The sequence below is a fragment of the Callospermophilus lateralis genome, chromosome 7 (assembly GCF_048772815.1).
Source record: "Callospermophilus lateralis isolate mCalLat2 chromosome 7, mCalLat2.hap1, whole genome shotgun sequence".
Taxonomy (NCBI): Eukaryota; Metazoa; Chordata; class Mammalia; order Rodentia; family Sciuridae; genus Callospermophilus; species Callospermophilus lateralis.
The window spans coordinates 71,103,146-71,113,639 of record NC_135311.1 but is presented as its reverse complement, the minus strand read 5'-3'; the positions used below and the strand labels follow the sequence as shown (position 1 = coordinate 71,113,639).

General features: G+C 36.7%; 1 protein-coding gene across 2 annotated transcripts in view; it reads left to right on the top strand.

Annotated features, from left to right (window-relative positions):
- Positions 1–1,076: 1,076 nt before the first annotated feature.
- The window catches only part of Pkn2 (protein kinase N2), a 119,822-nt gene continuing 110,404 nt past the window's right edge, over positions 1,077–10,494 (top strand). For both annotated transcript variants that reach the window (XM_076863612.1, XM_076863611.1), the window contains exon 1: positions 1,077–1,469. In XM_076863612.1, coding sequence (XP_076719727.1) covers positions 1,422–1,469 — 48 coding nt within the window. In that variant the 5' untranslated portion in view covers positions 1,077–1,421. The remainder of the gene's footprint in view (positions 1,470–10,494) is intronic.

The following is a 10,494-nucleotide window of genomic DNA, read 5'->3' as shown; positions in this document are numbered from 1 at the left end:
AGCATCAGCCCAAAGAGACTTTGCCCAGAGTGTAAAATAAGTTCACAATATTACAATTTTTAGGATGTATGTCAAATAATACCCTTCTTAAGTAGCTACTTATCCAAATAATCCCTACCACTTTCTCTAGGTATCTTTTAACAAAATTGTACTTCAGCCTGGAATCATCAAAAATAAGGTATCTGTCTAGACGATCCACAAAAACTACCTGTTGGAGATTTTTGTTGATTATTCCTGAATAGCATAGTGTCATTTCTTAAAAACCCGAACTTAAACCACTTAGCCGTATGTTACTAAGTACACGGGTTAGTCCTGATGTTTACCACACCAAGGAGAGTTGGCTTCTTTCCATTCCCGAGGCTGATCCCGCCCCGTCTCCTTCAATTAAATTCGGCTAAAACAATTCAACAAGACACCTAATTAAATTCTGAGCTCAGTAGAAATTTCCAACCCAAACCACAGTAGTTTAGCACTCAAGGAAAGGGAAACTTATAAATTTCACGTTGAAAGTTGCCAGGGACCCAGCCGCTGACATTTCTTGAAAAGTTACAGATCCTATGCTAGTTAGCCAGCTGTGCACCTTGCTGATCAGGAAGGAGCGCTGTGGGTCGGGGCGAGCGAAGGGCAAGATTTTGAGTTTCGGTGGACGAGGATAGGAAGGAAAGGGGAATAATCCATAAGGACTGAGTCCCGAAGCTCTTAGGGGTAAGGATCGAAAAAGGCCTATTCAGATCGGGCCACTGGACAAAACCACACAGGGAACGGGCTCCCAGATCTAGCGTTCGCCGTGTGGCCGTTAAACGCAACAGGAAAGTGGGCGTGTTTTCTTCCTCTTCCCGCCTCCCTTGAGACGCGAGCCCAGTCCTTTCCCCTGGTTTTCACCCGGGCGGCTCCAATGGCTGACAGGCCGCAGACCTGAGTCGAAAGCGCCCCGCCCCCCGCGCCGCTCGCGTCCTCGGGGTCCCGTCCGCCCAATCTTCCCCGCTCGGCAAGAGGCGGTGGCTCCGGCCGTCACGTGTGCTGGCAGCCGCCAAGTGAGGCCGCTTTTGCGACACGGTGACAGCCAAATGGTGCGACAGGAGGAGCTGCAGCCGCGGCCGCTGCGCCCCGCACCGAGAGGTTTGAGACGGCTCCTGGCGTCGCCCTAAGGGAGCGATTGAGCGAACAGAGTCCGGCGCGGCGGCGGGCGGCGAGGGGGAGCCGCTACGAGTACCCTCGCTCCCCGCCGCTCTCGATGAACCCGGCGGAATAAGCCGCCTCTCCAGCAGGAGCTGCGCCTCCATGAATCCTTAGTTGTTTTTTTTTTTTTTTTTTTCCCCTCTTTCTCTCCCGGCTCCTCACCTCCCACCCCGGCTCTCGTCCCGCCTTCTCCCTTCACCAGCGGCGGCCGCTTTCAGGTGCGGAGTCCAGAGCGGAGCGCAATGGCGTCCAACCCCGAGAGGGGGGAGATTCTGCTCACGGAACTGCAGGTAAGGGCCGCGGCCCGGGCGGGAGGCGCTGGTCGAGGACGCCGGGAGAAAGTCTGGCGCCGGGTCAGGGGCCAAGGGAAACCGTGTGGCCGCAGCGCCCCTGGCCCGCTAAGTGCGGAAACTCTGGGATGTCACTGGTGAACCGCTTCCCTCGGGAGTCAGACCCTACGCCCGGGCAAGACCCGGCCTGCCGCCGCTTTGATTGGATTTGACCTGCGAGAGGGACCCCATCTCTGCCGGCCAGCCAGGCTGCCTTGGAGTCTGCTCTTGCCGGGTCCCGGGAGCGGCCAGCTCACCGCCCCCTCTTGGTGTCAGAGTAGCCCGCGAGCGCCCCCGTCGCCCCCTCCAGTGGCCCGCCCGGGCCCCGCCCCGTCTTTCCCCCTAACACCGCTCGGTAAACTCCTTTGAATGACTCCTTAGCTGTTTGCTCGTCCCTTCCCTTCCCCTCAGACTCTGCACAAAGAGCGCCCCCATAACTTCCAGCCCCAAAACATTTTTTTTTTTTTTTAAGGGAATCTCACCAATTACTTGCTTCGCTTCACCAGCTCTATTCAGGTGACTTTCTATCCTCGAATTTGCAGGCTACCTTTTTCTTTTTTACCAATTAGTAGATAGATTCTCCCTTTCTTGGCGACCCCAGCTCACATCCGGAAGTTCAGATGTTGATGCTTTTCAGACTTTCATTTTCCCTCCCGTTTAAACGCCAGGGAAAGAGCTGCAAAAGTTGTTTACAAATGAGAAAGCAGTCGACCAAGGGAAAGCATTGGGCACCACATGTCAACAAAAGATGAGAACAAAGTAGAACCCTTGATTATTTAAATCCATGTCGAGCAGCAATATTATTATTTCCTATTTCCAGCTAAATATTTGATATAGGCACGATGTTTTGTTTTTAGATCCAGGTTGTAGGAGGAGATATGTTATCTGTCGGGTTTATTTTTCTTTACTTTGGAGTATTCCCGTCATGTTTACATCTGGATTAAAATTTTATTCCTTTTTTTAAAAAAAACTTACTTTGGTTTGTTTTAATGAACTCATGTTTTGGTTACTCAAATATTAGAGTTGGGAATTAAGAGAAAAAGGAAAATAGCATGCTTGCATTTCTTTTTGAGGATTGGACTGTTAATTTTTAAAAAAAGTTGAATCTACAAACAAGGATTGATTCTTGGTGTCAAAATTACATATTGAAATTTTGAATTTCTTGTTGAAATGCATTTTTCAACAGATCTCTATATAAGTTTGGTTTATTGTGTAGTCAGACATAAGCTGGAAGGCATTGCTGTGAATCTTGATTTTTCACAAAAGAGATTTCAGCAAGAGACACTAATACACTGTTGCAAATTTGGAATTCTTTGGAAATGCAAAGTTCAATTTCCTGTCATTGAAAATATTGCTATGTTGTGTTTTAATTATAATTATCTTTTTATAAGCAGATCTTAGAGTATACCACATTTGCTAAATGATTGGAATTTATTATTTTTAATTTACATGAACTTTTAAAATGAGGATGATTTGAGGCACATCTCAGAAAAACTTTACCTAGTCTGGAAACATGAAAATCATACTTTAACTTCTATGGCTCATTTTTCTTTTGAATTGAGTGGGGTTAGAATTATGAAGTATTTGGCATCCTTGTTTGTATTTTACTTTTGGCACCAGAAGTGAAAACATTTTTGTTTATTAAAATATTAACAGTATCTTTTTAGTTATATAAGGCCAATTTGGGCAATAATAAGGAAGCAAGTTAAAGAAATAAAAATTTTACCTGACAATTTAAAACATAAGACCAAAGAAGGGGAATATTTAATATAAAGCTAGACTTTAAAATAAACTAAAACTTAACTTCCTCTAGAAAAAGAGTAGTTCTTGCTGTGAAGGGTGACCTGTGCATATAATCCCAGCCACTCAGGAGGCTGAAGCAGGAGGGTCTCAGATTTGAGGCCAACCATTTCAATCAGCACTTAAGATAAATGGTCATATAATTTGCTTTGCTAAGTATATCCTTTTCAAACATTTTATTATTTCGTGGGGCCATGAATCTGTCATATAGTGATCGTTAATCAAACTTCTAAGAATCATTTTTTAAAGCTCATAAATTATTTAAATTTATTTAGATTGAAAAAGTTCAATATGAATTTCTTAATGCTTCTCTGCTGAACAGATTTTATTTCCATAGTAAGTAATGCAGCCAGTTTAAAAATGTGTTTAATTTTTAAAAACTATTACTTTGCTGTATCTTGTCTTAGGAATACTTGTTTCACTCTGAACATTGGATGTTACAACTTAACTTTAATGATGCTGATATTTATTTAGAAACATAGTTTTTTCATCTTTTTTTTCAAATCATACTGCAGAATTTGAAATATGTTACTACTTGAGGACCTGAAATTGTTTTGCTTGTTAATAACCTCTGTAGAAGGATAGAACTAAGAAAATCTGAAATTATAGTAGTTTGTCTTGTTAATACTGTAATGTTTCTTTTCTTTTTTTTTTTAAGAGAGAGAGAGAGAGAGAGAGAGAGAATTTTTTAATATTTATTTTTCAGTTTTCGGTGGACACAACATCTTTATTTTATTTTTATGTGGTGCTGAGGATCAAACCCAACCACAACAATCCCCCCACCCCCATACCAGGCAAGCAAATTACCTCATCCCAGCCCCACTGTAATGTTTCTATGCAAAATGTTCCTAACTTTCTATTAATTTGGGGAACTTATTAAATAAGTACACATTACTAAAATACAAACTTTGGCCAGAGATTTCAGAGTATAAGGAAGAATATTAGCTATAGTAAAAATAAAGTGTTTAAATTATAAGCTTAATTGGCAATTTCTAATTTTTATCTTTTTTAACTAATTTATTCTGTCCTGTTATTTTATTTATTTAAGTATAGAAGGAAACTTCTATATTTTTGTGAGGCTAAGGAAACTAAATTTTATTTCCAGGAAACTGAATTAATAAAACTACAGTGAATCTGAAATGAAATGTTGGCTTTAATTTTGTAGAATGCCAAACCAAATAGTGAGCAGCATACTAATAAGGTAACCTTGTTGATTATTGGTGATTTACCTTCTTCTTCAAAATACTAAGGGAAGTGTTTGGTTGGGAATCTTAAATTCCATTCCCAGCAGACTTTATAGATAAAGGGAATTTGCTTAAGTGAAAATTTGTGGTAGTTTGCCCTAAATTATAGGTATTAATTTTAACAAAGTTATTTAGTATCTACCAAAGCAATATTGGAGGATGTAAAAACAACAAGAAAATGGCTTTTTGGTTCTAGAAGAAACTACAAATAACTTTTGTTCTAGAAGAGAATTATATGAAAGTACAAATAACTTTTATCATTTGCTACATATTTAACACTATATTTAGTATCCTGTATACTTTGACAACAACCTAGCAAGGTAAAAATTTTTTTTTCCCATTTTTATGGGTCTGGAAACTAAGTTCAAGAATGTTAAGTAAGTTGCCCATGGTTGTAATAGAAGTCTGAATTTGAACTCAGATCTGTATGTTTCCCACTACACCATTGTTTAAGCTGCCATAATGCTGTGGACCCATAAATATTTTGCATTCCATTGACCTTTTTACAGGCTTTCTTCATTTAATAGTTACTGTTTCTGAAGAAAGATGTCAAATGTTTGCCAAAATCTCCCAAAAGATTTACCCTTTCTCTGTAGACTGTCCACAGGATCAATTTTGTAACATTTTATGCTTTTGTACAATCTAGCTGTGTTTGGCACTTAGTTGGTGCTCAGTATATTAATGGGAAGGCTATATTTGTCTCTGTATTTTCACTATTTTAAGAGAAGTTTGTTGGAATTGTGAAATTACAGTTAGCCCTTGGTATCCATGAGTTTCATATCCATTGATTCAGTCAAACGCATATCACAAGTATTTGAAAACATTATATCTGTACCAAGCATGAGACTTTTTTCTTGCTACTATTCCCTAAACAATGCAGTGTAACAGTTATTTACATAGCATTTACATTGTGTCAGAGACGTTCATAGATTATATGCAGAGTTGCCTCTTGATCTAAAGGGGATTACTTCCAGGACCCCCATGGATTCCAGAATTCTCTGAGTCCTTCATATAAAACAGTGTAGTATTTGCATATAACCTATGCACATCTTCCTGTATACTTTAAATCATTTCTAGATTACTTATAATACCAAATACAATGTAAATGCTATATAAATAGTTGTTCTATGATGTTTAAGGAATAATGACAAGAAAAAGTTTGTTCATATTCAGTACAGGTACAATTTATTTTTTCAAATATTTTTTGATACTCAGTTGATTCCTCCGATACAGAATACTTTGATATAGAGGGCTGACAGTACTGCACTGTCCCAAGGAACTTGAGCATCTATAGATCTTAGTATTCTGGGGGGATCCTAAACTCGCCCCTGCTCCCAATACAATTATATTTAGTTTTTTAAAATTTACATTTCTAATCCACTTTTTTTAAAAAAATGCTTCTTCAAAAAGAACAAAAGTAATTTCTGCAAAAATTAATTACACCTATATACACCATACTTGTATTTTTCCCATTTGATGGGAAATTAGGAGATGACATCTAATTTTGCAGTGATACTGGAAAGTGGAAGGTTAGAGTAATTTGGGGAATGTAGTATAAAAAGGTATATAGATTTTACAGTTTATTTGAATTATAAGTGTAATGCATTCTTATTGTATGAAATTTGGAAAAATGCAGAAAAGCACAAAAGAAAATAAAAGTTGTTTTTTTTAATGGTTTGTTTTTTATAATATTTATTTATTGATTGATTTTAGTTTTTGGCGGACACAACATCTCTGTTTGTATGTGGTGCTGAGGATCGAACCCGGGCCGCATGCATGCCAGGCCAGCGAGCTATCGCTTGAGCCACATCCCCAGCCCCCAAAGTTGTTAATAGTTCTAATATTTAGAGGTAACTGACAAACCTTTCCAACTTGAAAATGCATTTCCTTTTTTCCTTCTTTATCCCATTTTACTTATTAGAATTTTAAAGAAAATTGAAGTTCAAAGAGTTATGTTAGTTGGCTTTCTGTTACTATAACCCATTCCTGATACTATCAACTTATGAAGAGAAAAGTTTTATTTGGGCTCAGTTTTGGAGGTTCTACTCAATCATCAGGCTGACATTGCTTTTAGGCCTTTTTGGTGAGTGGGTAGCACATCATGGTAGAAGTGCATATCAAAGCTCAACTTATGGCTGAGAAGAGAAAGGGTTAGGGTCCCACTTTCCTGTTTTAGGACAAGCACCAATTACCTGAAGACTTCTCATTAGATCCCACCACTTAAAAGTTACCACCGCCTCGCAATAGCACTAAGCTGGGAACTAAGCCTTAAACAGCTTGCCCTGTGGGAAACATTATAGACTCAAACTGTAGCAAGTTGTGAGATAGAAATAGCTATAGATTAAACTTTCTTTTTTTTCTTGCCACTGGTTTTAAAGAAGTAGATCAGTAACTTTAAGAAATAAATATAAGTATTTTGATTTTGTCTTTGTGCTTTGAGATATAGTTAAGAATCTGAACATTTGGTTTAGGTTTAGTAAACTACGATGATGATACATAGTAACAACTCTGAACAAGTAAAACAATGCAGTGTAGTTTTCTTTATTGATTTATAGAAAATTAAAATATTTATGATTTTTAGTGTATACTTAGAATTAGACATTATTAAACTGGCATATTTTTCTTTTGGCTGTCTCAATAATAGTCTCTGTACAGAAACTAGTGATATTAAATGATAATTCTAAAATGGGTCATGCTTTCTTACCATTTCAGTAAGTATTGAGGTTAGTTCTAATCTCCTGCAATTCCTATCATTCTCATGTGATCAGTGTTGAAAAAAAGAGGTAGGATATTTTGTAGACATTTTGTATTTGTTCCAGGTCTTAGCATCTGATTCTTTGGGCTCTCTATTTTACTTAGATTCAAATTTGACAACAGTAAATTTTTCATGCTATTCGTCAGATATTCCTATGTCTACTTTTAAACAATTATGAAGAGCAAATTAGTAGTTTGTAGTTTGTAGAGGTGAATATCACAATAGTAGTAGACTTCCATAACATAAATGATATTTGAATAAAATAATTCTCCATTATTGCCTAATAAAATATAAAATGTTGAACAATTGTCAAATGTCTATTATAGAGTCTAATAAAATATGACACTGTGCTTCATGTATGTCAGAATTCAAACTTGATAGCAAAGTTAGAAAATTAAAAACTAGTTTAAAACTTTAAAAAGATATTTAAAATTTTGAATGGGAAAAACATACTAATGAAAAAGTAATTTTTAGTATCTTAGGAAAATAAATCAAGAACATTTATCTTGACACATGTCTAGCTTCTCTTAATTTATCTGATGATTTCTTATTTGAACTTAGCTTTTTCATCACATTTGGATATTCCAGCATCAAATTAAATTTTGTACATATGCATAAATATTGTCTGGAAAAAAAGAAGAACAGGAAAGCCTGAGAAGATTGTACTTGGTAATAATAAATACCATAGATTTGAAAGTAAATGGTGAGCATGATGGTGTATAGCTGTAATCCCAATGACTCTGGAGACTGAAAAAAGAAGATCACAAGTTTGAGGCCAGCCTTAGCAACTCAATGAGACCCTCTGCACTTTAGCAAGAACCTGTCTTAAAATAAGAAATAAAAAGGACTGTGGATGTGGCTCAGAGGTAGAGTACCCCTGGGTTTAATTCCCAGTACTGGTGGTGGGGGGGAGTAAATGTTGGTGTATTATATTATAAAGATGAACTGATACCTAAGAATTATATAATAGATACTATTATTATTGGTACCAGGGATTGAAACCAGGGGCACTTTACCATTGAGCCATATCTACAGCCCTTTTTTAAATTTTGAGACCAGGTTTCACCAAATTGCTTAGGGCCTTGCTAAGTTAAGATGGCTGGTCTTGAATTTGTGATCCTCTTGCCTCATTATTTTGAATAATGTTATTTTCTCGGCTAGTTTTCTAGCCTCCCAAGTTACTGAGAAATATCTGTTTAAAAATTAATGATGATGACTTGGTCTTATTTGTTAAAGCCTTATTGTCCTCACATATGTACTTAGACAATTTGGAATTTATTTTTGGTAATAGAAGATACTACCATCTAATCATATGTTGATTATCACATTTTATACATTAATTTACTGCTTTTCCCTTTTTTATAGTAGCTAACTTAGGAACTCTTCAAGAAAGTGTTTTTTCTGCTTACTTCAGACATTTCATTGAATAAATGGTGTGAAATTTTTAGATTTTTAAAAATTAAACCTCAGGAATACTGCATTGAATCATTATCTGTCAACCATAATATAAGTACTGATGTACCATAACTTTCCCTTCCCTTAAAAAGCTAGTGACTTAACTTACATATAGTTTTACTCCATTCCATGCCCTTACTTCCACCTTCTTGTAACCCAGGTAATCATCATCTTGATTCTTGTTGTCATTCTTTTTCCTTGATTGCAGTTTTATTGGGTGTATAATTCTAAGTTGTATCTTTTAATTGTTTTTATATAATTATGTTAAATATAATTTTTTTGTACCAGGGATTGAACCCAGAAGCTGTAAACCATTATTATTTTTTATTTTGATAGGGTCTTGCTAAGTTGCTGAGGCCAACTTTGAACTTGTGATCCTCCTGCTTCAGCCTCCCAAACCACTAATATTACAGGTGTGTGCACTACCATGCCTGTGAAATATAATCTTTTTTACCTGGATTTTCCACTTAGTTTAGCTAAGATTTATCCATATTATGAGATGTTGCTGTAGTCATTAGTTTTAATTATTGCATAATATTTCATTGAATGAATATCTCCCCATTATTAGATATTTGGATATTTATCCACTATCCCTGGTGGGGCATCGTTATTTTCTAGTTTTTGTGATAGTGAACAAAGATACTATGGACATTCTGTGCATGTTCCCTAGTGTGTGTGTGTGTGTGTGTGTGTGTGTGTGTGTGTATTAAGTTTCTATTGGTAATAACAGAGATACAGTTGCTGCCTCACAGAGTAGGTGAATATTCACTTTAAGAGATGATATAGAACTTCCAAATAGTTGTATCAATTTATATTCATAATAGAAATATATGAGATAAATGCCCCTTTAGTTATCCATCCTCTTTAACACTTGACATTTTTGCAAAACAAAAGGTTGTATTATGTCATGATCTTGATGCATATTTTCCTGATTATCACTGATAAAGAATATTTCTTTTTGTTTCCTGGCTTTTTATGTTTTCTCTTCAGTGAAAATTCTGTTGTTGTATTTTTCTCTCTTTTGTATTGATATATAAGAGGTTTTTTTTTTTCTTCTTCTTTTTTCTTTTTTCCTTTTTGGTACCTGGGATTGAACCCAGGGGCACCTAACCACTTAGCCATTGAGACAGGGTCTCACTAAGTAGCTTAGGGCCTTGCTAAGTTCCTCAGGCTGACTTTAAACTTACAATCCTCCTGCCTCAGCCTCCAGAGCTGCTGGGATTACAGGTGTGCACCACCTGGCAGGAGTTTTAAATATTTATGCCGATATTCTAATGTCGTTCAGTTTCTAAATTGTCTTTTTTACTTTATTTTAGAGGGTAAGATAGGAGGGATAGTTTTGAATGTTTTACCATTTTGTGAAATACAATCATTAACATCATTGAGCTCAACAACCTTGTATTTCAATTGTATAGATTTGATATAAAAAGGATAAAGTTATACAGTTTATGTGCCATGGATTGGTAAACTAACCAAATGAACTCCTGTACACAGTTGTAAAAATATTGTATTGTGCTGGGCATGATGGTTCACACCTGTAATCCCAGCAGTTTAAGAGGCTGAGGTAGAAGGATAACAAGTTTAAGCATATTTAAGCAACTTAGTAAGAACCTATTTCAAAAAAAGAAAGAAAAAAATACACACATACACACACACACATATACACACGTACATATTTTATTGCTTCACACAAACTAGGCACTTATATGTTAATTGACTCAGTGAATTTAGA